The sequence below is a fragment of the Plectropomus leopardus genome, chromosome 6, assembly GCF_008729295.1.
Source record: "Plectropomus leopardus isolate mb chromosome 6, YSFRI_Pleo_2.0, whole genome shotgun sequence".
Taxonomy (NCBI): Eukaryota; Metazoa; Chordata; class Actinopteri; order Perciformes; family Serranidae; genus Plectropomus; species Plectropomus leopardus.
This window is the reverse complement of record NC_056468.1, coordinates 27,243,205-27,271,137: the sequence shown is the minus strand read 5'-3', so window position 1 is coordinate 27,271,137 and position 27,933 is coordinate 27,243,205. Positions and strand designations below refer to the sequence as shown.

The 27,933-nt window shown below is 39.2% G+C and overlaps 1 protein-coding gene and 1 pseudogene across 1 annotated transcript; both read right to left on the bottom strand.

Moving 5' to 3' along the window:
• Positions 1-548: 548 nt before the first annotated feature.
• LOC121944164 lies at positions 549-2,139 on the bottom strand (annotated as a pseudogene).
• Positions 2,140-5,405: 3,266 nt separating this feature from the next.
• On the bottom strand, positions 5,406-27,765 carry ndufs4 (NADH:ubiquinone oxidoreductase subunit S4). The gene is made up of 5 exons (XM_042488295.1): positions 27,635-27,765; positions 24,481-24,559; positions 8,341-8,513; positions 7,615-7,688; positions 5,406-5,612 (listed from the first exon to the last, which is right to left on the bottom strand). The coding sequence occupies exons 1-5, from the start codon at positions 27,736-27,738 to the stop codon at positions 5,509-5,511; spliced, it is 534 nt and encodes a 177-aa protein (XP_042344229.1). The 5' UTR covers positions 27,739-27,765; the 3' UTR covers positions 5,406-5,508.
• Positions 27,766-27,933: the final 168 nt, after the last annotated feature.

Below are 27,933 nucleotides of genomic sequence, written 5' to 3'. Positions count from 1 at the left end.
TTGTCATATGAGTGTTTTTGGACATTTTTGCAACATTCTATGCCATGGTGTGTCTTGGCATGTCATTTTATGCGATTTTCAGCTTTTTGTGGAACGTCATTTTTTGACATTTTTGGCCATACTTTATTATTGTTTTTTATTATATTATAATTTTTTTGATATGTTGTATTATGGTGTAAAGGGCCGTTTTTGCAACATTCTATATTATGCCATATCTTGAAATGCTATACTATGTGGTTCCAATTATAATATGTCAAAATATTGAAAAAAGGTAGAATACAGTATGTCAGTTCTACAAAGCACCTTCTGATGTACAGCCTTGGACACATCTTCAGTGTTGTATCCTAGGGTCATTGTGTGTTTTGGGTCTTACAACAGACACCCTGGTCCAGGCGCCCCGAACAGGGCTCATCAGACTTTGGTTCACTCTTCCTCCACTTAAGACTGCACCTCCTCCTGCACCAGTTTCTGCATCGCTTTTCTGCTGGCAGAACTGTACTCACAGCAATCCCTGCACTGGACACTTTCTAATGTTCGGATCCAGCGTACTACAGGTGTTCCCATGCCCATGCCACAATGAACTCCAGGAATGAGCTGAAAGGAAGTCTAAGCTTGTTGCTGTTCCCGTACAGCCCGATGCTGCTCAGGCTGCGTGACGAGTTCAGCCATCTGCGTAGATAGCTGCTCACTTTGCACTCAAAGCATTCCACCACAGTCATAGGGACTTCGTAGATGAGCAGAGGCCCGAGGATCCTTTGAATCTTCCAAGGAGCCAAGACTTGTTCATTGTTCTCAACAGCCCTCGGGTCAGCACTGGTGGCCTTGGTGGAGTCTGTGTCTTTCAGGCTGGAGCTGAAGACCTTGCCGAGACTTTTCACTGGTTTATCTGTGACTGACGGGATCTGGTCTTCACCAAACCTTAAGCGGAACTTGTCTGTGATCTTCCCTTTCTTCAGAACCAAGGACCTGGACTTTGCGGATATGAGTTACTCTTGCCCCTGGGGGATCCACCTGGCTCCTGGAACAGTTGTTGTCATCACCTCTGGGGTCATCCATGATGGCTCTGATAGGGGGTTGCCTTCCAGATGGTGCCAGTCAGATGTCAACTGGCCCAAGGAGACCCTCAAGCTGACCTTGCTGTAATAGTCCAGGATGAGTTCTTTCACCTCCTTGGGTATCTGATGTCTCTCCAGTGCAACCTCAACCAGCTTGTGGGGTATTGAGCCGTAGGCATTGGTGAGATCCAGCCACAGTGGTGCCAGGTCCCCTCTGCTCTCTCTAGCCTCCCTAATGAGCTGGGTGACTACACCTATGTGCTCAAGGCAACCGGGGACTCCTGGTATGCCTCCCTTCTGCAGTGATGTATCAATGTAATTTTTGCTCAACAGGAAGTTGCTTGGCCACTGTGCTAAAGAAGATCTTGTTCTCTACACTGAGTGAAGAGATGACGGGAAATTGGTTGATATTCTCAGTTTTCTCATCTTTTGGGATGTATGCTCCCTCAGCAAGTCTCCATGACTGGACAATCTTCCCTCTCCTCCAGATCACCTGCAGGGCCCTCCAAAGCCATCAAGGTAGCTTTGGGCAGTTCTTATACACCTGATAGGGCACTCCACTGGGACCCAGTACAGAGCTGGATCTAGCTTTCCTAACCACTTCCTCGACTTAGCTTAGGCAGGACTCCTTTAGGTTGAACTCTGATGTGGGCTCCAGAGGTGTTATTACTGCTACACATGGACTGAGCAGTTAATCTCTATTGGCGTCACTGTAGGTGCACTTTGCAGCATGTAAGGCAACCAGACCTCTTCTGACCAAGGAGTTGCTTGGTCAATTTGAAAGGATTGGCCAGGTACACTGCCCTCTTCCTTGTCATCTCTTTGCGCCTTCTTCTGTGGCACTGCTTCCCACAGGCTTCCCACAGGTTTAAGAGCTCCTTCCTGAGGATTGCTTGAAGATCTGCCAGTCCAGTTCTCTCAACTTCTCCTGCTGACTTGTATAGCCTCTTCAGCAACCTGAGCTCATCCCTGAGGCCCTGGATTATCCTGGCTCTGTGGCTTGGAGCATAGGCCGATGGTGCAGGCTTAGCTGCCTCTGTCCTGAATCCCTCTCCGATGTGATATTCACTATGAGGGCGGTCATAATTTTCAGCCGGTGGTCCACATCCCCGTTAGCTGTCCCTTCCAAGATCCAATCAACATCCTCATTGCACTGCTGCTTCTCAGCTCTTTTTTAGGAATTGGGGACACTGGATCCTTGGTCGGGGCAAGGGGGCACAGCCAAGTGTTGTGGCTGCAGCTTGATGATGTTGGAGGCTCTGTGCACTGCAGCCAGCCGAGGGCTCTCGGGGGCTCTGTGTGTTTCTGAGCACAGAAGCAGCAGGTGGATTGCCAGCAGCAGGTGTTGGCGATACTAGCAGGCTCCTGGCACTGTGGGTTGCCTCCGGGCCTGGCTCCTCCTGTGTCTCACTAGAAGTAACTGTGCACTGTGCCTTAGGTTCCACTAACGAGCATCTCATCCTGCCTTGATGGATCTTTAAACTCTTCTTACAAGTCTTTGCCGCAGATGCACTCTATTATCGATGTCATTAGTCCATTGTCCTGGGTACTTGTCCTTGGGTTCATTTGGTTGAGGTGCTCCCTCAGAACCAGTTGTCTTATGGCCTCACAGACCAAGATGATATCAGGTCTCAGTGTGGACTGGGTGATGTGTGGTGGAATTTTCAGTCGCCTCTCCAGGTCAACCATCATCATTTCGTCTCAGACTGCTGAGAACAGACTGACTGGGCCATCCTTCAATCTTTCCTTTGGCTGCTGTCCCTCCCTCACAAAGCAAATGGCCTTGGCTGTAGTAGGGGTGTACCTGCTGTCTTTTATCCCCTTGCTGACTGCATCAGCAATGGACTTGTGGACCAGGTCGTGTCTCCAGCGATACTGTCCCTCGCCCTGCGCCTTGGGGCAGCTGCTCAGGATGTGTTCAAGGGTCCCTGTTTTGGAACACAGGGTGCATGTGGGTGTTTCTGTTTTTTTCCCCATGTGAACAGGTCTGATGGGCTGGGAAGGACATTGTAAACCCTCTGGATCAGGAACTTGATCCTCTGGAGGTTCCACTTCCACGTCCTTCCAGTTGACTCTGCGCTCCATTGCCTGTTCCCACTTCATCCAGGCACCCTGTTGCCGCATGGCCACTGCACTGCTGGTTTGCTCTTCCTCCACTGAAGTTCGCACCTCCTCCTGCACCAGTTTCTGCCTCTCCTTACTGCTGGCAGAACTGTAACACAATGTTGTTAGGCTCAACAAATACTATAGTACAGCATTTTGGAAACTTGAAAAAAGTAATTGTGTAGTATGTCCGTAACTGTTAAAAAAAAAAAAAGTTTGATGAAAAAAAATGTATAGTATACAATCAAAAAAACTTTTAAAAAGAAGTATAGCTTTAATTGAAAATGTTTGTCTAAAATGTCATAAGTAGAAAAAATATTCTTAGTATAGCATGTGCTCTTAGAACAGTATGTTAAAAGAACTGATAAAATAGTCAAAAAATTTGTTAAGAGATCATAGTATTGTATTTAAAAAATTAAAAATCAGTGTAGTATGTCAAAAGATAATACTCCTGAAATACTATGTCAAAAAAACGGTTTAAAAGTCTTGTGTAATTCTCTACCAACACTAGAAAAAAAATGTTTTTTATGGCTATTAAACTACTAGAACTGTACATAGTATTGAACACTTTAAGCCAATGTTTACGTCCTGAGTGGTCAGAGCAGTTGTATCACCAACGTTTGCATTACAATGATGATTTTGAACAATGCCACTGTGCAGCCTTTCTCACTTCACATACATTATTGTGCTTATAGGCCAAGACGGGCGGAATGCTTTCAACTTTTATGATACAAAGTTGTGCCAAGAACGTTTTTCCCCACTGCTTCTTTCCGAGGGGATTTCAAAGGGAAAAGCAACACATGCTGTCATTCATGTCCTGCTGTTCAGATGGACCATTACACTCATATCAGATCGGCGCTTTTCATGTGCCGAGTGACAGAGCAAAATAAATAGCGAGCGCAAGGCTGTGAAAGATTTGCAATGCAGTGCGTTAATTAACGAATGGCTATACCAATTAGGCGCCCATGATTGGTGTGTGAATATCAGTGCAGTCACGCAGTTTGGGACTCGGCGCAGAGTAACACCACTGTTTACTGAACACAAAGACCATAAACAAGAGCTGGCAGCAAGTGCACTGCCAAGTGTGAATAGCAGAGCATTTCAAAGAATTTATGGCTTTTCCAAACATCTCTATAGAGAGAAGAACATAGTTAACCACATTTATTTGCTTATTGACAAATGTTGTCTTTGGGCAGAAAAAAACATTAAAAGGTTCTTTTTTTAAAAGCAAGAATGGAAATTTGTATGTGCTTTATATAAAGCAGATAGATTATTCTGCATGACCAGTTTTACTGTTTTCATCATCATTTGAGGATTCTGCTTTTTTATGTGAAAAGATGGTTAGACTTTAGAAGATGACCCAACCAATAACATTAAATTAAACTGCATTTTAGTGTTCGGTAGAATGTGGAGCTCCAGAAAAGTTAGATTATTATCAGATGAGTGGCAGGAAATTAATTGGCAACTATTTCAAAAAGAGATTAAACTTTTTAGGTTATTTCACAAGATAAATGCCAAACATTCCTGTTTTTATTTTAGTTCTCAATTGTGAGGATTTGCTGCTATTCTTTGTTTTTCATGGTAGTTAACTAAACATTGGGGGGGGACTGATATAAAACATTTTAATACCAATTTAGGCCTTCTTTTTTAGATTAATGAATTCAATGCCTTTGAAGACATTTTAAGGATCTGCAAGAACACGGCATGTTAAGGTCACAGGTCTCACTAAAAGGGTAGTTGACATTTTAGGTTAAGGCTCATAAAAGATATGGTAATGCTTTTTTTTTTAACTACAAAAGGATGCCAGGGAGGGTTGTTGTGGTTTGGGTAGGGATTTGTTTGGGGGGATTTGTTGTTTGTTGTCATTATCTGTTAAATATCTATATAAATAACTTTTTTTTTTATTTAAAATTTTAAATAAATGTCATAAAAAAGCTATTTCTGGTTTTCTTTTTAAGAAAAAAATGTTCCTATTTAAAGAACAGTTATGCAGCTCTCCAACAATGAAACAATTCAGGTAATAGCATGGAAACACACACTCACGCAGCAAAAATGTCACTGGTTTTGGCATACAGAGATAGTTATCCCTGTGTTTAAACAGGTTCTAATTGTAATAATATGTTCTCCTTTGTTTTGCTGTTGCACAACTTGACTCACTGAAATAACACTTCATTAATCGGGGGGAATGGGTTAGGTAGTCAGTAATGAGGTGAATGTTTGAAGAATAGAGAGATTATAACCCAAATGTTTGGTTAACACATATATAATTATGCATTTATTGACAAGAATGATACAGGTCCACTGTGGGACAAACTGAGGGGAAGCCAACTAACAGATGGGTGTCTTCAGTTTATTTAGCAGACCTCCTGGTCCTCCTGTCCCAGGAGAAGTTTGCTCCGTAGGATTTCACCCGGGGCTTTGAGGTCCTCTTCTCTGTTACATCGTAGCTCCAACCTGAGGGAGAAAAAATCAGAGTAAGTGATGAGGGTGAGGACGTCACATATATTCACTTGGGACGAGTTCCAAACACAATGAGGTGTTTTGTAGACATCAACAGGCTGTGTGTAGTCAGAAACTGCACTAATCACTTTCATGGTGCAATAAACAAAGTAAGTGCCTTTGCTTAGTTTCAACAAGCTTTCCCAGATGGTTCTCTGAGTCTAAGTGAACTTTCTGTTGCTAGACAGAAAACTGCACAAACCGTGTTTAACTTAAACTAATGCCAGAGGACTGTTTGCCATTGTCTAATGATTTTTTTTCCTTCAAAGTATTCTCTTAATGCTTTATTACTTGATTTGTTATGAGGCCCACACACTGTCATCAAGACGTCTTTGTTGTTAAAAAGGTATTTTTACAGGTGCTGTTTTGCTATTATCACAATCATCTGATGTCAATCCTTGTTGAAAGTTTAAAAAGACACTTCAGCCCAAAATCAAAAATACACATATTTCCTCCCACCTGTAGTGCTTTTTATAGAGTTAGATTGTTTTGGTGAGTTTTTGAGTGTTGGAGATGTCGGCCCGAGAGATGTCCGCCTTTTCTCCAATAAGGCATTTCAGTTTCACTTGATTTTGATTTTGAAAGGCTGAAACCCATTAATCAGTAACTAACCAGTCAATTAGAATAAAAAATAAATTAAAAAACAGTGTGAAATGAGCTGTAATGCTGCATTTCAAAGCACTTCCTATTTAGACATGGTGTAATTTTAATGTTTGTGATGTAAATGTCTTGCTTTATTTTATTTTATGTTGGCCTTGTTGAGAAACAGCCAGCCATTGTGAAGAATGCCATAAAAACGTAATTTAAAAAAGCCGCAGAATATAATATGTCATCCAAACATCATAGTATAGTATGTATAGAAAGTGATTAGAAATTATAGTATTATTAAAAATGTGATACAAAAGTCATAGAAAAGTATGTCAAAAAATGTGTAATAAAGTCATGTTATACTGTGTCAAAAAATGTGATTAAAGAGTCATAGTAATATATGTCATAAGAATGTGAGTTTTAGTATAGGTCATTACAATGCAGGAAAAAGTCTCACTATATCATGTAAAAAAAAAAAAAGAAAGCAAAGATACAAATGTCGTAGTAATTTATGTCATAAAAATGTGATTAAAAAAAAGTCTTAGTATAGTATGTCAAAGCAAGGGATTAAAAAAGTCACTATAAAACTCATAATATAGTGTGTGTGTGTGTGTGTCATGTGATTAAAAAAAAGTTAGAGTATAGTTATTCAAAAAAATTTCATACTATTTTGTCATAAAAATTGGATTTTAAAAAGTCAGTTATGTTGGATTGTAAACATCTCTTTTGTGCTGTGTCTTCTGTCTATTGTCTTTATGATGTGTTGAATTAAAAAAAGTTCCCCCAAAAAAGTCATACTACAGTATGTCAAAAAGAAATTGATTAGTTCTGCATAAAAATATAATTTAAAAAATGTCAAAGTATAATAGCTCAAAAAGTGTGATACAAAAGTCAGTTTTGTTTGACATAAAAAATGTGAGACAAAAATCATAGTAATGTGATAAAAATGTGATTAAGAAAGCCATAACATGGTATGACTTAAGTCACAGCAAGGAATGTCATAAAAATCTGATCATCACAAACATCACACTTTTGTTTGTCATTAAAATGTAATTAAAAAAAAGTCCTACTATAGTTTGTCAAAAGAAAGTTTGAAAATCATAGTATAGTATGGCGTAAAAATGTGATACTAAAGTCATGATATAATGTGTCACAAATGTGTTTAAAAATCACTCTTCTTATTAAATGTTGGTAAATGTTGGCGGGAGGGGAGCGTGTGTCTCATTACTCTGTCATTTTTAAACTGAACTGACTGGCCATGTTTAGCTGAGGCTTTGTATTCTGCTTTGTTTCATACAAAAGTCTTGCTTTAAATATTAAAGGTTTATGTTCCATCTAAAATTGTGGAAATTCTTTATTTTTTTCTTACCATTTTTCTCAGCAAAAGCAATGGCATCTTCCTTGGAGGAGAAGGAGAGCACCATGTTCGATAGAGGATCAGCGCTGAGAGGCAGAGAGACAAAACAGTCACATTGACTGGAGACAAAAATCTGAATTTTTTCCAGACCTAGAATACAAAAACCTCATACAGCAGGTCTAAGGATAGAGAGTGACATGTGATGTACAGATTGTTCTTTGAGATTTTGAAAAGCTAAACTTGACTTGATATACCCAAAGTAAACGCTAAAACTATGATAAAAAAAGTACAAAGGTTTATTAGAGCCATTCTATAAAAAAAGAAGATATATTTATTATAAAATTAAATGACAAGTAAAAACTAAGAAAATACAGCACACAATACATACATACAACAACTCAGAAATTCTGGAATTAAAGTCACAAGTTTACTAAAAAAAAATAGAGCATGTTTTTGTCAACAAACCACGCGGGTGGCTCAACGAGGTAAGTCACACCTTGTATCAAATAAGAATTAAAATCAGAATAGTTTATATTTTCATAAATTTGTGATTTTTTATTTTTTGTGTGAAATGTCATGAATTTAAGACTTTAATATCGGGAATTCTAAGGTTTGGTTTTTTTTTAATCAGAATATTATCCCTATTCCTGGCTACATTTTTTAATCACAACTGTCCTAATATGCCATCCTAAAGAAGTCTTGACACAGAAAAGAAAAATAGAAATTGTAGGTTCTTACGTTGAGGCCCAGCCCATCAGCGGGTTCTCCCAGCGCTCCCTGGTATCAAAGTCCATCTTCCACTTTTTGGTGCTGTTGATTCCCGACTGCATGGCTGTTTTGGCGGGAACAAAGATGTGAACCTTGCGTGTTTTGATGTGCTCCTCTGGGACTCCTGTCAAAGAGGTGATGTCCTGAGGGACAAACAGAAAGAGACACATCCTACTGTGAGTAACAGAGTTAATGTGAATTTCACAATAGAGAATAACAGAAACAGTTAAAGCTAGAGGTATATACTGTAGCTGTCCATAACTTCATTCATAGAAAGTGCCCATAATCTATTTTCATATCTGACCTTAAATTTACTTTATTGGTCCTGATTTGCTTTTGCATTATTGATTTAAACTCACTTTTGTGCTACCCTCTCCTGTAACGGTGTTTTACAGGAGGCTATTAAGCCCTATGAGAAATATTACATTGTCTATATGGACTCAACAAGAGTTTCCTTTTTTTTAAAAAAAGGACCTATAATGAAATGTGACCTCATTTGATCACACTTAGGCCTAGGCAACACGTACACAAGTACTGTAATTTTGGAAGAGGTGATTCCCTCTTTCTTTCAGACAAAAGAGGAAAAAAGCAATGTTATAAAAACCTCTGTCTGAATGAAAATGCAAAACCACAATTAAAGCACCATCAAGAGTATGCCAAACCAACAGGCAGAGGTGTAACCCTCACCTAAAGCCACAAAAAGAAGAAGGGGGAGGAGAAGAAGAACAACAACAAAAATAAGAACCTGAACAAAATGTAGTAGTTGGCCAATCACAAGCCTGACAAAAAGCTGTCCCAGTTGGCTACCTGTCGCAATGACCTCCAAAGCACACTGTGACACCTCTGTTCCTCAGTATAGTGAAAGAGTAAATGTGCATGTAGATGCTGTAAGCATGAAAAAAGTCCTGTTAACAAAGTTAGAACAAGCACTAATTTTGTCTTCGTCTCCATTGCACAAAGGAGATCATGGCGCACACCTTGATGTCTCAAGCCGAAAACTCTATTTTCCCTGTCTACACATCATCGTTAAGAGTCTTCACCCTGGATGGAGTTTAAGAAAAGTTTAGTACAATCCTTGCCAAAATGCAAAGGAAAGCCTTTGTTTTCAAAAATGCCAGTGTTCATGTGGACTGGGCCTTCATGTTACAAACACATGAATGCTGATGCGATGTGAGTCCTTCGCTCTGCTTCAGCTGCTGATTCGCAAACATGCAGGTAAACAACTTTAAAAACTAAGTAAAACACTTTCCAATAAAGATCATTAAATCTGTGAATAATTATTAGAAAATGTTTACAAAATAAATGCCAACCCTTTGAGAGAAACAAAGAACTTAATAGAGGGTTCAACCTCCCATTTCTCCAACAGTGTGTTTGAAAATGACAAATTGACATCTTTTTGGTTACAGAGCAGCCAGAACGTTTCTGACTTTCATTTTACTTCGTGACCGATGTCTTACTTTTCCCCCAAAAAAGAATAAGAGCTCGTACAAAAATATATGTGTGTGCATTTGTAGAGAAAGGTCATCTGACAGTTAGCTCACAGGTGTTATAAAATACAACTTGCAGCTCTGACAGTGTGTTCCTAGTATCAAAAAATGAGGTTAGGAAAATGTTCAGCAGCTATAAAAGGTACTTTATGTTTTATATTTTTGCACTCCACATCGATCTGTAGAGATTTATATTCACTTTTAAATATCAGTGTCAAAAATAGCTCAAGAATATCTTCAGTGTCAGAAAAACAATAAAACACCTCAGGAGTGAGCACTTTTTATAGGTATTGTATAACAAACTAAGACTTTGGATAGTATTTTTTATTATTTCTGCGATCTAATGTTCACTCTTAAACAGATCTTCCCTGCACTTTAACCTGTTAGATGTTTGCTGTGATTTTTTTAAATGGCTTTTATATGTTATATGTTTTATATGTGCTTGTAAATGCCCAACAGTGTTTAATGGGGTAGTTTAGTGATTCACACTTTTGTTTAAGAGTACAGCCTTTAAAAACAATATGAAACTATCACCTACATACATGGAAAGGTCCATAATGGATTCAAAGAACATATATAATATCAAAGCCGTCTTTATACTATTATTCATACTGTTTTGCATCGAGGTGGATGACATTAATGCCTAATACTTGAGGTGATTTATTCCAGACCATCAGAAAGTAGGCCAGCGCAACAAGAAGAGGAGGAGGGGCCTTCAGGCGTACTAAATGCATAGTCCTGAGCAACTGGAGCCCCTTCAAGCTCCTATCAAGGATCTGGTCCAATTCTTCGGGGAATTAGCAAACAAGCAATGGGAAGTCGGCGACAAAACACAGACGAACCTCCCAGCACGCAGGCACCAGCCACCCAAGACCGAGGGCTTTCCAGGGCGCTCTCCTTTCAATACAAGAATTTTACACATTTCAATGGCCATTACAACTTCAAAGAATCAAATTTTCATCATTGTCTGTCATCTGCCAGTTGATTTGTAGAAAGGGGGTCGTTTTGCATGAACTCCACACAAAAGCCCGCCTTTCCTTTAGCAAAGGAGCTTCCAATGGTATTTAAGCCTTGTAAATTACAGGTCCAACTGCTAAACTACTGCTCATTTCAGTGAAACATCTTTTGCCATGCTCAGAGGCAAGACCAGACCAAATTTAATCATAAACAAGATCTGCACATTGAAAAGATTGTTAAAATGAAAGGGAAAAGACGAACAAAGGGAGGGGGGGAAACTTCACAAGTGCTTGGTAATTATTTCCGGCTGCCCTATCTACTTAACCTTAACAATTCCTTCTTGTCACAGAGAGGAGGAAAACATGTTCTCTTCACCCAAAGGGGGGGGGGCATGGTGGATGGTTTCATGACACAATAACACACAGGACAGTGTGAGAGTGCAACAAAATGAGATGGCAGGTTTTTTATTCTCATCTTGGGGCATACGGGAGGTGATCGAAAATGTTTTAAAGCATTGCTTTCTGCAGGATACGAGTTCTTATTTGTAAGGATAATGTTTGAAAGATCTGAGAGCTAACTTCCTGAGAGTTTTGGAGAAAAGACAAGAACCATTAAAATACTTTGTACACAGTGAACCAGAACACATTTGGACGGGGGGAAAAAATCATGTACAAAAAGTACCATATGAGTTGAGGTAAATCAAATTTGCAGTCAGAAACATTTCGCAGGTCTGTGGTCTGGTGTGTTCTTGGGGATAGATGCATGAAAACCCCTCTCCGAGACGCATTAGAAATTATACCCTTGGGATTAGCAGGGCCAGACTATGGTTACGCGTATGTACGTTACATAAACCATAACTGACACATGAGGCCCATGTATGGTAAACCGGCACAATAATTCGTCCAGATGTAGTAGACCTTAAATCACATCTTAAGCGTGGATGAGCACAAACGGTCCTTCATGAATGAGGGAGGACGTGTCAAAACAAAAGCTCTGCCAAATCACTGAAAACACTCTACTCATTATCTGGCATTGTTTGCAAAAATACAAGTCTAGACTTCTATGATACTTGCATGCATTACACTGAAAGCTAGGAGGGTTATCGGCATAACAGGCTCAACCACAATACCCGGATTCACAAAGGGAATGATTGTGGCTGGAATGTGGTGTGTTCCCAGGAAGACTAGAGAGGGCCATCACAAAAGGAAAACCCACACGGTGGGCACTTTTTCTTCAGCCATGTACAGGAAGCAAAATGAGAACTATCAAGTTTGACACTATTCACAGGGCCTTCACGGGGCCCTACAATACCTGGCTGGGCAGGCAGAATGCTGGGCTTAAAAAAGGGGGGAAAAAGGCAGGCAAAGTCTCCGTCACGTGAAAGCGTGTCGATATTTCTGACACCTCCAGGCTACGTGCCAAATAAAGAGCGTAGGGGCTTGTCGCTGTGGGGCCACTGGGCCCACCAGAATGCTGAACGCTGGTACCCCTAATGCTCCAACAGAGACCTGGGACCGAATATGTCTGTGTAAACAACATTCAGAGATCTGGATATGCCTAAGCTTTGAAAACAAAGGAAATAACGAGATATCAAAAAGCTAGAAAAGTGAAAAGAAGTTTTCTTGGAGTTGTGAGTTGTGAGCCAACAATTGTAGAATATGCTCTATTTAAATTAATGTGAATGAAACTGATCATAATTTTCTCCATTTACAGAAGTCTCTCGGTATTTTTAAATTAGCTCTGGTGTAGTACATGAAAAGTGATAATAAGAGTGATTGTCATTTCCTTTTACTTCATTTATCAGTCTAACTCAATAATGTACGTTTTTTTTCTGTTTCGGGCGTTATGTCAAAATAGCAGATTTAAAGGAAAGGTTTAACATTTTGTGAAATACACTTGTTGGCTTTCTAAGCTCCGTTTAGACGAGAGGGTGATGTCTTTCCAATAAATATTACCCCTTTCCAACCAAAATTAGCACAAGCTGCAAGGTTTTTCAACAAGGGTAAATCTGCTGAAAATAGGCTATAGACTGTTTCCCGTTGCCAGGAGAGCAGAGCTGTGCAAAGGGCTCTGCAGCAGACAAGTGTGCTTTGTGTGTGGTTTGTCCCTGTGATGTCACGGACGGACCGGAGAACAGGTGAACAGTAGAAAGTTGCATGGACAGAGGTGAAAACTTTATGGTGGTTGCTTCTCTTTATATACTGTATCTCTTACTTATTCGGTCTCTCTTTCAAACTCGGTGCAGACTAATTTGGAGTGATGTTTGAGCAGGAGGCAGACGGTAATTAGTGGCATCATTGCATCTTGTTGGTAAAGGACCTACAATTAGCGTATTCATCCCGGTGTTGCATTCCCATCAATGCTGATCGGAGCTGGTGTCGATGAATACCTGTGACTACTGCAGAGTCATTTGACCCAGGTACGAATGGCAATTGTAGGTATTCTCATAACATTAAAAAGCCAGATGTTAGCAGGTATTTGGTACAGTGGGAATAAGACTTATGAAACTACATCCAGTGCAGAGAGAAATCACAAACATTTTGACTTAAAGATTAAACAGTTGCATTTGCCTTGTTTTTAATAATCTATATAATATTAAGAGCACCTGGCATCTAGGTGTTATCTTATCATTTAATCTGGACCCCTCTCAAAAAAGTTTAGACAACCCTGCTCTAAGTCAACCAGCAACCCATTTACTGCATCATTCGTACCCATGCTCAACAAAATACAATGAGGTCATTTTTCTGGCTAAAGCAAAGGAAGCATCCCTGTTCTTAAACACACCTACAAAAACCCTTACTGGCTCATGTTTGTCAAACCAAAGAAACAGCTGTCAATGAGGACAACACAAAATCACCAAATCTTCCTATATAACTGTGTGCATTATTCACTGGACTTCACTGAACCGTCTTCCAGCAATAACTGTCCCCAAATCGCTTTATATATCTTGTCAGTTTCAGATGATTTACAGGTGAATGTTCATATTTCCTGCAGTTGAAAAGTGGTTTGCCAGTAAGAAAATATCGCCAAATAATGAAAACCAGACTGTATCACTAAATCACTTTTGGATGCATCTTTGAGAAAATGATTACATAAAGCAACACAAATCACATAAATGTTTTCAACCAGACAATTTTGATGAAAATATCAATTGAATAGGGTAGACTGAACAGCGGTTCACTGTGGTACACGGGGCCAGCTTCCTGGGGTTTGGAGAAATGTAGACGAGGACCTTGTCTCCTGAACACATTACTGTTCATTCACTTAGTGAACTGAACAGCCCTGTCTTTTTCACTCAATCACTTGATACTCCCTTTGTGCATATTTAGAAAAAGTGGATTATTTTAAAGCTAAAATAAACATAAAGAGGAAATTCACATCTGTTCTTGTAATGTTCCTGGATGACTCAATTATGATCAACTTTTCAATAAACCAGAGAGAAAAAAATTTGTGAGATAGACATGAAGTTAATGTATTAACTTAACTTATTAACTGGTTCCAGCTTCTCCAGTGTGGGGATTTGCTGCTTTTATATTGTTGGAAACTGAATATCTTTAGGTTTTTGAACAGTTTTCTTTTCTACTTTTAGGTGTCCCCATGGTGTTTTGGTCAATTTTCGGACACATCAAATTATCAATGAATCGAAAACAATAATCCACAGAAGAATTAATAATGAAAATAATCATTAGTTGCAGACCTATGCTTCCTCTAATCCTGGAAGAGCAGGCCAGATACAGGCTGACATCGTCTAAACACACTGGTACTGGTGGTCCTATTTTTAAGATTTGTTAGGGTTTACAAATCTAAACTGAGGCACAGAGTGTACTTTCCTGTTAGTACAGTAACCAAGCAGACAAACAAACAAATAAAGAAAGTCTGTGAATGACTGATTCAGACAAAACATTTCCAGCATCACCACCACTTTGTTTTGGGTAATGGTTGACACCGTGACAGCCATGACACGAGTACAGTCAAGCCTATCTTAGCACGAGCACCCGTATGCCAAAACTGCCGCTCGGCAGCCAGGAGGGGTCATAAGGTCAGCCGAGCTGAATCATGTTGAGTCAGCATGTGGTGAAAGCCCAAACACATCACCCTTAACCCCCCACTGTCCAGCCCACACCCAGACCAAGAGCCTCACTCATCAGCCTCCGCCAGTTCCCACCTTCAGGCGTCTTTGAAGTTGAGAAAGCGTGCCAATCACTGATTGGACATAAGGGGGCGTCCCTAATAGAAACAAATATTATGTTGCTTTCTCGTGTGTGGGAGTGGTTTAACACTAGAGAACGAGAAGCAGCTGGCTTGAGGGTCATCTCAAATCTCACATTACACATACCTTTGAGGATCGGAAAGAGAGGACAAAGGAGGGAGTCATTTATGAATATGTTGGATACGAACACACTTGTTTTTGTGTGTTGTAGTGCAAGACACCATTTAAAATGTGTTTTGATAAGTAAAATGCTTTCTAAATCATCTAGAACTAGCATGATATATCATGAAAAATGCCAAACATTCTCAGGATTCAGCTTGTCAAATTAAAGGATGTGCTCCTTGCCTCTGTTTTTTATTTAATGGCAAACTGAATGAATTTCAGTGTTGGACTGTTAGTGGACAAAGGTAGCAATATGAAGATGGCCCCTTAAGATCTGGGAACTTTTCAGAGATTTATTAACAGGGGTGTGTAACACAAAAGTCATTGTTTGGTTCATACCCAGGTTTAGTCACATTTTGGTGCGAGTTTGTTCCACATGAAAAAAAAAAAAAATCCTTTCCATTTCCATTTTTTTTTTTTTAACAGACAGTACAGCAAGTCTCAAAGACATACAAATCCATCTTGCTGGGGACCAGGGTAACATTTTGCCCAGTGGCAACTTTGGTACACTATTTTCATTATAAAATAAGAAACATTTCAGCCACTTCTGTATCACACTGTACGGACACTGAACTAACACTTTTTCCAGAAGGCAACAGGTAACAACAGGCTGTGAAACCCATAAGCATCTCTTATGCTATTAAACTGAAATTTTAACATACCTCGATTAATAAAACAAATAAACCTTGTGCATTAGGAAAAGTGTTTCAATTAGTTCCACTGGCTATATTTTAACATTCAAAGCACCCAAACGTCCATCATCTCAGAGATCGGTACATGTGGATCTGGGTGATGCCATCAAATGTGTGTTAGCATGTTCAATGTGTTTGCATTCGCATCCCCTACAATGTTGGAGCAACGCACACATACACGCCTTGTCTTAAACACAACTCTGCGGTGGGGTCGACAGATTACTGGCCTTGCTGATTATTGGAGCTGATATTTGGCATTTTGCCGATTATCTTATTTATCATATATATTTTAATGATCGCTGATAAAATTAATTAATTAAAAAGTGCAAAGAAAGTGTCAGCATGGGAGGAACTTTTAATTTGTAAAACCACAGGGCATTTTTATCTATTCATTTTTCATTTCAATTTTGACTTGCTGGGAACTTGCTGTTTATGATGTTGAAAATCTCCGTTCTGAATAAACATTTGCCAAAGGCATTTAAACAAAGTTTTGTGTTGGAGTTTGTTAAATTCCAAATTCTAAATATTGACAGAAACATTTACATTTTTATTGTACCTGCATATCAGTTCCCAATATCTGTTATCAGTCAGTATTGGCCCAGAAAAACCAACATCAGTTGACCCCTACTCTACGGTATAGTTGTAGCTGACCGAAAACCCGCAGGCAGGTCTTCCAGCTCCGGAGTTTAATTTGTGGTTGCCATAGTGTGACTAAATCACACACCAAGCCACTTGATGTGCTAAAATCAGCATGTCGCCAGTGGCGTATGGCTAAAGGTTTTCAGTTGGAACACCTGCTTGTGATCACCACTGCATGAATCAATCTACTTACTGTATACTCTGCATATGGCTGCTAGCAGCGAACCAATGTCTTAGCAACAGTACAAAACCAAAACGATATTAAAAGTACTATTACAGACGACTAAGTAAAACAAAAAGTACATTTGCAAAGATGGAACCAGAGAATTGTTTTGCATTTTTGCTTTAAAAAATTACTACCAATCCATTATCAGTGCTGACAATAAGAGCATACAAATATTATAGGAATATTATATTCTTTGAAACGTGTACTACACTTATAGAATATAAGTTCTAGTGCACATTTTAAAATTGAATGCATACTGGATTTTTCTTGATAACCCATGATAAAAAAGTTACATTAGAAGCCAGACTTATGATAGTGCAAGACACCAAAACTAGTTTTAAAATTATAAAAAAGAGCTGCAAGCTAACAACAGCCATGAACAAACAGAAGTGCAGGCAAACAGAAGTAGCAAGCCTTTTTTTATTCGCTCTGCAAACACAACACTTAGCAGCTAGACACTTCCTAAAACTACCCAGCACTGACAGGACTGAGGAGCCCTCTTAAGAGGCTTAGTCTCTATGGAAGAGAGTGTTAATGAATGAAATACTATTTAGTGGATGATACATAATGAAGCCTCTTGTCTGGCACTCTTCAAAGAACCAACATCCTCTGACCCACTACTCCAAACTTGAGCTGAGAGATTTTTTTGCATAAGCGCGCCGTATGAGAGGGCAACCAGACAAAACAGACACTTAAGTTGTCTATGTGCAAAGGAGGGAGGAAGGGTAGGAGAGGAGGATGAGAAGGAGAGGAAGGGGGGTGGGGTGGTGAATGTGGTCTGCTCCACTGTAGGTCACTCTGTGTCTGAGGCTAGACAGGCTTAGAGAATATACACCCCTGTACTGCAGACTTAAACTGCTTGTGCTAAATATATCCTCATAGTTGGGATGGCTGGATCTTTATTGTGGTGCTTTGCCTTCGTCGTCCTACACGCTTATTTTCTTTCAATTGCCAAATGTGAAAGTAAATACCTGTTAAAGGTCGCAGTGGTTAAGGGAACTTTGCCCAATGACACACTCAAAACACATTTAATTCTGCGGAAATTGAGTTCTCAAGTGTCACCAGGCAAACAGGCGTGTCAAATTGAATGGCTCAAACTGAAACGATCATGTGTTAACCAGCTTCCTTTGAGTGACTTCTGTACTAGAGAATTTTCTAATATCTTTGCATGATAAATCATGACTGACACACGAAGGCTCTTCAAATCTGATTTCAATTTAAAACTTTAAAAACAACCAACAACCTGCCTTTATACTCAACAGCGTTAACGCAATCAAATCCCACATCTTTTGTCCAGATGTGATGTTACTTGCCAAGTAAGCACTGTGCTCTAAATACGCAAGAAACCAAAGATTTCAGATTAGCAAACTCAACATGCCAAGCATCGAATGGTCCTACCAATTTAATACTCTCTTCCGCTCCTCGTCTACCTCCCTCCTTCCCCCTCGATTCCCCACACTCCAATAACTGTCCCCCTCTGTCTCGTAAAATCCTAGTGCCTTTAGAGAACTCTATAACAAGGCTTCACAAGCGCTTTAAGATTATGGTGTTGTCTTTATGTGGAGAGGGGGAGTGCACTTGGCCACGGCTGAAGCAGAGGGAGACGCTTAGATACTTAGGAATAAGTGGGAGATATCGTGTTATCGCATATTGAAGCAGCTGCTAAGGTTATAACAGTTGTTTCTGCAGAGGGCCAGAGAGTGCAGCGAAGGTCTGACTCTAATTGAAGGAGGTCGCAGACATTCCGTGTAAAGCCGTGTATCAGTGGCCAGCCAGCCGGACCCTGGGAGCTGCCCAGCATGCTTAATCAAACAGTAATTACAAACAAAAGCAGGTCGGCATGGGCACTGTGGGGAACAGCTTTGGGCACTGGAGCTCCATCACGCAGGTCTTTTTATTTGGCATTATTTCTGAAACACAGACAATGCCTGCAAAGTTGTGCTCATACAAATCTCAAACCCAAGAAGGCAGATTTGTGATTTTTTTGTAAGCTTTAAAATACGAGAAAAGAGATTAAATCAGTCCACAGGGCTGCAATCAACAATTGACTTCATTACTTAATCTACTGCCTCATAATTGTTTTTGTCAATAAAAGTTTGGAAAAAATCAAAAATCACCATCACTAATTCCTAAAGCCTTAGATAATGTTATCAAACTACGTGTTTTGTGTAACCAACAGTCCAAAACCCAAAATACTGCATTTACTATCACATAACAAAAAAAGCAGCAAATCCTCACACTTTACAGAGGGGATACTTAACTTGCTTTGCTTGGGGGCCACTTTTGCAGAGTGACAGGAGGCCAGGGGCAAGTCACAGCAGCCCCATACAGGTCTCTAGGATTTTAGGACATTCTAGGATTTAGGGATGTTTTTAAGTCTTTAGAACATTTCTGGGATTTGGGGATTTAGCATGTTTCTAGAATTCTAGGACATTTTTTAAAATATTGGAAAATTTCTAGGATTTCAGGACAGTTCTTGGATTTTGAGATGTTTCTAGGATATTAGGATGTTTCTCGGAATTTAGGAAATTAGAGGCCTATGTAGGACCTCTGTTGGGGGGTGCGGAGGATCCTCCTCTGGCACTCTTTTTGATAAACAAGCCCTAGTTTGATGCTTTTTTATGCACTCTGCCATCTTATGTACACTAAAAGTACAAAAAATATGCCCCAGTGTGAATCCCTTTTATTTAATGTGAATTAGAAAATAGTTGGGGGGGCCAACAAGCACTCTATCCAGTGCCAGAAAGTCAAGTATCACTTTTTAACAGGCTCGAATTAAGTAATGTTTGACATTTTTTTAACTTGAGGAATGACTTTAAACCTGATACTAGAAAAGTGCACTCGGAGGAGTTCTGCAGCTGACGACAGCCACACTAGACAATGCACACGGCTCAACTGTGCCTGGTGGAATTGTCCCTCCCAGCTCACTTACAGTGAAGATAGTGGAGGAAAACAAAAAAAAATAAGGATTTATTCATTTTGAATCTTGCCTAACTTAAGTGAATCATACCTTATCGAGAATTGAATTATTCTGCAGATGCTTCAGTTCAAAATGAAATGAGACTACAGTTTTTATAGCCACGACAAAGGCCAAACTGTGGTCAGCAACAGAATAGGTTTTTAGCTGAGCCACCTGCCAGAAATGCCTTTTGCTCTAAGACTTTGTTAATCACTTGTGGCCCCTACCAACTGGTTAAAAGGAGTGAGGAGTTACCAGTCAATGACGGTATGAGTCAACAGCCAGTAAAATAGGTTGTTCAATCATTGTGAATTGCCACAGCCACAGGAGATTTTTAAGCATACATTGACAAATGATCCCCTCCAGGCTGGCAGAGATAATAAGGTATTTTTTCTTGTCACTTGGGGGACAGTGGAAACAAGCTGTGAACTCTAACATATTGTCACCTATTAAGTGGATATGTCAAATTTGTATGCAAAGATACTGAGAAATATCATCCTTCATTTGGAGTTCTTTTTCTGTCAGCTTGGCAACTGTAAGTCCACTATTCACTTTCCTTTTAGCTCAAGCTTTTGTCTCCACTAACCTCTGAGGGAAATATCTGGCTCTTAGGCTGCTTAATGCTCCACTGTGTTCACCAGCTATGTGCCACTTTTGTCTGTCTGCTGTTTGCTGCTGGACAGGTAGCGTACATAAGGTTTTTAGAGCTTCACTGCAGAAAACGTCTGCCTGCCGTTGCTGTACGCACCACTGATTAGAGCTGTGAAGGTAAATAAAACAGTAAAGTTGCCAAAAAACAAAACAATGCCCTGAAAGATGCTAAAAAGCTAAGAAATACATAGTCAGATGATACTGCTCATTATGAGGGTATATCACTACAAACCACAAAGTCATTTGAGCCACTCTTATTATAAAAACACTGATTAAAGCCCCTTCAATGACTTATCAAAACAGTTGTCCAGTATTTTTCTGACTGCAACCTTCAGTAAAATTGATCATAAATGCCATCAAAAAACCTCTTCACTGGATTAGTTCACATTTTTGACCCACAAGAGATTCTTGCCCTTCATAGCCCAAATTTGCCTGTAATGGAGATGGCCAAACAAACTTTAGAGATGCAAGTTCCTGCAAGGTTTGCATTTTTTGGGACAGACGAGAACTAAGGACAAGATAATGAGTGTCACACAAACATTCAGACAGAGTTTTTGGAGTGAATTCAAAATATCATTTACCCAGGCCAAAATGCAACCTCATCTAAATGAGGTTATTCGGAAATGTTCACCATACAACGAGCGGCACACCACATTCTCCTCGGGCAGCTCGAGAGAGACAGCGTGCGAACCCAGCATAACCTCTCAGCGGATCGAGACCTTTGTTTGATTGGTCTAACCAGAAAGCAATTCACACTTATTGACAGCCTGATGAATGACTAGCGTGCTGACATATGCTGAATGCCCAAAAGGGAGAGTGCTCTCATTGCCCTCTTCCATGTGAGACGGAGACCACTGTACTGTAAACAGCTGAGGGCCTCTCTTTTTGGCCTGTCTGGGTGAGCATTAGAGTACTTCCCGCCGTCGCCAGCAACAGCATGCCACAAAGGAACCTCTGTGGCCGACAACACTGAAGTGGCCACTGTCTTTTTCATGAGTCTCAGGGTGTCTCACAAACTTTTTTCCATGCAAGCTTCTTTTCTTTCACCCCCTCCCCATTTTTTAGAGGCCCTTTTTTTCCTCTCCTCTGCTGTTCCTCTCAGTGGCCCCTACTGAGAGGACAGAGACAGACACTCCGCCCAGCCAAAGGTTTGTCTGCCAGTATGGTCAGCTTTGGTCTGGAACAAAAGCGCACTGACGCTGCCCACACACAGCAAACCCCCCCCCCCCCACCCCCCCCAAACAAGTCCACAACAGACTCCCACATTCTCCCCAAACTCCCTCTTTCTCCGTTATCTCCTATCGCCTTCGTCTTTTAATGACAAAGCACTTCAAAGCTCCCTCTTTGTTTTGTACAGTTGGTACACTGCTAACCTTGGCCTCTTCAAATGCATGCTTATTGCTGTTTAGGCTGCACTTTAGGACTTAATGAAAAGAGGCACCAAGGACCCTGTCTGATGAAATATAAAGCTAAATACAGCTGTAACACATAATTCTTAGAAAAGGTCACTGTGACTTCATAGTCACCTGTTGACCTGTGAACTAGCTTTGATTACACACATTTGACTGAAACCTGCTCTCCACGTGCTTTTGGAGCAACGCTGTGTGCCCACACCACACAAGTTGACAAGTGTAAGACTGCTCACAGAAAGTCATGAAACAAACCACAGATGTAGTCTCCAGCTGCAAGAAATATACTGCATTTAAGTCTCAAAGGGATTTGATCTCAATATGTTTACACACACTTAAGTAATCGGGTTACAGACGGTTTTCTCCAGATACTTTCATAAATATTCCATTAATCGCGGTGGGGGATTAGAGGTGCCTGATTTTCCCAGCAAATGTTCCTCGAGGAAGGCAATTTCTATTTCTATTAAGCAGTAGGGTTGCAACTATAGCTACAATGATTATCTTTTAATTGTCAACTGGATAAATCTGTTGAAGTAACATTTTATGGGGGAATAAAGTGAAAACTCTCTTATTGCAGCTTTTTAAATGTGAATATGTTCTGGTTCCTTTACTCCGCTATAAGATGAAACTATCATTGGGTTGAGGACAAAATAGAACTTGAGGACATCATCTCGGGCTTTGGGAAACACTGACAGACATTTTTCACAATCTTCAAACATTTTATAGCATAAAAATGTACTTGATCAATTAAGAAAATACAGGTTTATCAACAATGAAAATAATTATTAGTTGCAGCCGTAGTTGTAACTAAGTAATTTCTGTTACCAATTTACATGATGTGGAAAAAGTGCCGATCACAATTTCTCAGAGCCCAAGATGACATCTTCAAACTGCTTATTTTGTCTGACCAACAGTGCAAAGATATTTAGTCTATACTAATGTAAAACAAAAGTATCAAATCATTGCAATGGATGAGTAAGAACTTTTGAGTGATTGGAATTTTTGCTTGAAAAAATAAGCGAAATTATTTATTACCAACATAGTGGCTGATAACTTTTCTTCAGATTGACCCATTGATTTACTGACTGATCGATCGTCATTATGAAGCACAAAGGCTTCAGGCAGAGAAAGTACTGCAAAGGGGCAGAAACAGAGTAAGAAAAAAAATAGCTGGTACAAGTTTTTACTAAACTGGTTTCCAAACATCTAACTACTTGTCAATAATGTATACACAGAATCACAGTAACCGGTTATGTAACAGTGCAGTAACAGTGCATGTAAACACATTACCCAACTTCCAGCGTAACACGGTGTCTTATGTGCATATACACATACCGATTTAAATCCAACAGGCTAAATTGCAGCAACAAATCACTGCAACAGTCCAAACATTTTCTTTGTCCATACAAGCTATGGATAAAAAAATATATATAATCCTTTTCGATAAGGATGGAAAGAATCAATGTTACAAGCATCATTATTGTCTAAATATTTAGCATCAACTCACAAATCAGTGTCTTAGGGACTGCATATATGAAAAAAAAATTGTGTAAAGCATTTTGTGGCTACAAAGGAAGCTGTGCCAAGTTTGACAAACTGCGTCAACTGATGAAACTTGTGCTGGGCTGAAGACTACAAGTTTGAAAATTAACCTAATTTAAATAGCATTATACACCTGAATGCCCAACCAAACTGTTGACAGTCAAGTTACGATGCACGTAAAGTAAATAGCAGGTTTTGACATGAAAAGAGAATGTGTTTAATAAAAAACAAAACATTTCAGGTTTTTGTTGATTAGTTACATAAAAAAACTAGGGACGAGGAACAGCAATGGCAAAAAGTAAAACCGGGACTTCTTTGTTTGGATTGACGATTGACACAAGAGTATAAGGCATTGAAGGTGGTGGAAAATATTGATGGGGACAAGTTGTAAAGCAAATACGGCAAAATATAAGAGCAGTAATATATATATATATATATATATATATATATATATATATATATATATATATATATATATATATATATATATATATATATATATATATATGTATATATATTTTTTTTTTTTAAAGTACATAGAGATTCCCAGCCTCCTCGTTATTTTACTGTAGTCTTAACTAATGGTCAGTGCCCCTTGAGTACATGGTTTATTGATATGTTTTGTCAAACTGTGAAGTAGAAATGTGTAAGTGATGTTAAGCTTAATGTTGTGTCTCAAAAAGTATATAATCAAAAATACCTTAGCTAAAAGGTTACATAAGGTTAAATATTATTTTGTGTTTTGGAGAGGAGTTTGTTAAACTTCATGGTCATTTTGTAGGTTGTAGCTTGTGGCACTGTTAAAAAATACAATGCAATAAGATCAATCTGAGCTGAATTTTATCAGAATCAAGCACGGACATATTTAACTAGTTTTCCACCTAAACTGCATTTATTAAGCCACTCAGTAGTTGGAGTAATTTTGTTAATTACTTGTCATCAAAAGCTGGGAGAAGTGTGGAGAGGATTAATGAGAGATGAGAGCACACACAGTACTACCGATGATAACTTTTGCCATTACCGTCATATTGTCACAAAAGCCCACTGTTTGATACAACCTCATTTTGGCAGCGTATTCAGTGATTTTTTTTAACAAATTTTCCAGGAAGATAATTGGAAGAGTAGATCAGACAAACATCAATCTGTGTGTCACGTTGTCCACGGAGGGATCCTTACCAATTTCTCATCAACAGTAATAAGTTGCGTGTCTTGTCCTGGTTTCTCTGCCAGCCTCGATGTTGATGTGCTTGTAGACCTGAAAACCATTAGATAGACATTACACGCAAAGCACAAACAGCCAAAGGCAGACAAGAGACAAAGAAGTAAATTAGACGAACACAAAGTTACACTCTGCAATCAATCACTGACTATCTTGGAGGAAGCGGTGTGGCGAGGATACAGTGAAAAGGAAGAGACAAGGAGGGAATCCCCCCCGCCACCTATTAGTTCTGTCTGGTGAATCTCTGGCAGACTCTCGCTCTCATCCTAATGACAGGACGTGCTTAATGTTGGCTGTGGTCAACTGTCAGGCGAGGACTGTGTAGCTCTTTGTGAATGTGCAGCCGTGTCCTGTCACAAAACAGCAACGTGCCATCATGGCTCAGCAAGGGAAGGGCGACTCCAGATAACGTCCTTATAATCACAGTTTTATGTCTGTTTCAAATGTAGGATTTTTACGCTAAGAATCTCCCCTGCATCATCTCATATTTCAACTAAAATACTTAGATATTTTGTAAAATAAGGAAACCATTGAGATCAATGCAACGGGTTTCTGATGTAAATGTTGGGATTGAATTTAAGAAAAAAAGATTTGGCTCCTAAAGTCACCACTTCAATGAAGGCCCATAGACTGCACTCACTCACAGAAAAGGTACAATAAATACAAACTAATCGCATGAAGGCTAGACGACAAAATTGGCGTACAGTTAATTTCTCTCCTGAAACGTTAATCAGCAGATTAATCAAGGGAATGAAAATGACTAGACTCTACTTCTGATAACTGAGATGGCCTTCTATTTTTTGCAATTTAAATACTCATAATAATGCCATGTATTTTTTGGTTCTAGTTTCATAAATGAGAGCAGTTGTCTGCTTCTTACATTTCATTGTATAATAAATTAAATACTTTGAGTTTTTGACTGCTGATCAGATGAAATGCATCATTTTTTAAGATTACTTGTAATATTTGAGAAAGCAGCTGTTAACTCAAAAGGTCAAAGAAAAAACAGATTAATCAATCACTAAAAAAGTATTTTTTGTTTTATTAGTTGCATTACTTCATTCAAATCGGGACCATGTGCAACAGTGTATTAAGCTATTTGTTCATCTTTTGATCTGTGTTCTCCCGTACTTCTCTCAAGAAATTTAGTTTTGAAAGCCAATTTTCTTAGCCAATAAACTGTAAAGCAAATCAAAACAAATTAAGCTATCCATGTCTTATCATCAATTTATAAACTCAAAATAAGACCATGAAATTCATTTGTAATTTTGAAAATTTACTGGGACAAAACTATGTATCTTCTGGTTAGGCAATGCTACCAACCTGTCATCTATTATTCAATGACCTCATCTTACACAATATCTTATTATGAAAGCTGAGGAGGCCATCCCTCTACTCTGTATGGAGAATTTCTCATACTGTTTCATTCTTTAAGCAAAACAGAAACCTAAAAGAAGCAAAAACTGTCTTAATACATGCCTTTAGGCAACATGCATTGGATCACATTTTAGTAACTTGAGCATGAAAAACTGCCCTGCCGTGACGAAGAGCAAATTTGCTCTAAAAATTATTTTTTTAAAATGCATTACAATTCTGAAACAGATCATTTAACAGTGGCAGGCAGGGTCACAATGCATTATGGTATATGTCAGCTGACACCGGTTGATTTATGTTGAGCCACATGTTTATTGAGAGCTGACAGATACTGACTGATACTATAAGCGCTTTTTTTTCTTTCAATAACCCATGTAGGCTAGATAACGTAGCGATAATGTACACTTCTAATAATATTAGAAATGTTGATATGATAGTCTAGCAAGCAGGTAATCACTGATCATCTCACTCAGCTTGCAAACTAAGTCAAAAAAGATTTATATAAAATATAAATAAAAATAAACATTTTTACTGTTATTCAACTCTTGCTGCAAGGAAAAGTTAGCATTGCTGCATCAAAATATTCATTTCTCAAATTACATATAATCTCAACTGCCAATTGTATGACATGTTAAAGGGAGTATCTAATAAATAATGGAAATTCCTATTTCTACACCTACTAAAGTGTAGGAGCGAATATACATCATGTTACCAACACATTTACTGCGGCTGAATCAGCTGGGTCAACTACCTATTGATTAAACATTTATATTTTGTGGAATATATGCCTGCCACCAATGTTTGTGAGAATAGAAAGATTAGATTAAACTTTTTTTACAGTACTGCAAGGAAATGTTTTGGGTTAACACGGGACAGATATGTGCAAGACAGAAAAGAGACAAAGTAACAGCGCTATAAAGAGGTGTATCTTGAAGCAATATAACCGTTAAACACATCTTACTGAAGCATTATTATTGTGCGGCAGTGTGCAGCGCACAGAAAACAATGAGTTAAATGACCTTATAACAGTAAGTGCATGATAAACAAACACGATCAGTGAAACAGAAATGAACTGGATATATTAGGGCAGTGTTATATCTCATATAAAACTTACTCAAACCACCAATGCAGATGAATTTCTGTTATGGCAAGATGTGCATAGTGTCTACACACGGCAAACGTGTTATTTGATGCCAGTTGTTAGCTTCCCTACAGTTGAGTGTAGTTAGCTGCTCAGTTGAGGTTAGCTGTATCGAAGCAATCAGTGATATTGACTTTCCCAAGGAGGTTTATTATTAAATAAAGTCGCCGTCTCGTCGTATATTAGTCATGGTATGCAACACATGTTGTGTGAGCAACGTTTAATTGCGTTAGCTCTAAAAAAGATTTCTAGCTAGACCTAGCATTAGCTAATTAGCTGGCTAACCTAGTGCTGTAAGGACACGGGATAACATTGGCACTTGCATACAGCATCGTCACTTTAAAGTATAAATATGCGACCAGGAATGTAATTAAGTGTATAACGTAACACATTGTGCCCCAAAAAGACCGAAAACCTCTAACGAGCTTTGCATTTCACTGCTAGCTAGCTTACATCACTTACTAGCCTGTGCCATGTCACACACACGGCCTGCCTGGTTCGTCTTTACTCGACTCAGGAGTGAAATGTTTCAAACAAAAACGACTCACAGCAACACACGCGAATACAAAACTAATTAATAATCAATATATTATTACCTGATAGGATTCAGGGCCAATTTATAAGCAGCATTGACCACAGATAAACGTCCCAAACCGAGACGTGACATTGAAGACGCCATGATTGTTGTCAACAATGTCATACGGTGTCCGCGAAGGGACAAACAGTACGGGCGGGTGTCTTAGACAGCTGGAAAGGAGATGGAGGACTGATGCCAGCGGCTAAAATTACTTTACATGGATGCGTTACATACAGCTGCGGGACAAGTCCAGACACATCTAGCGTCTATTTCCGCCTCGGATGTTTGTTTCATATCAGAAATAACGACGAGGTTGGT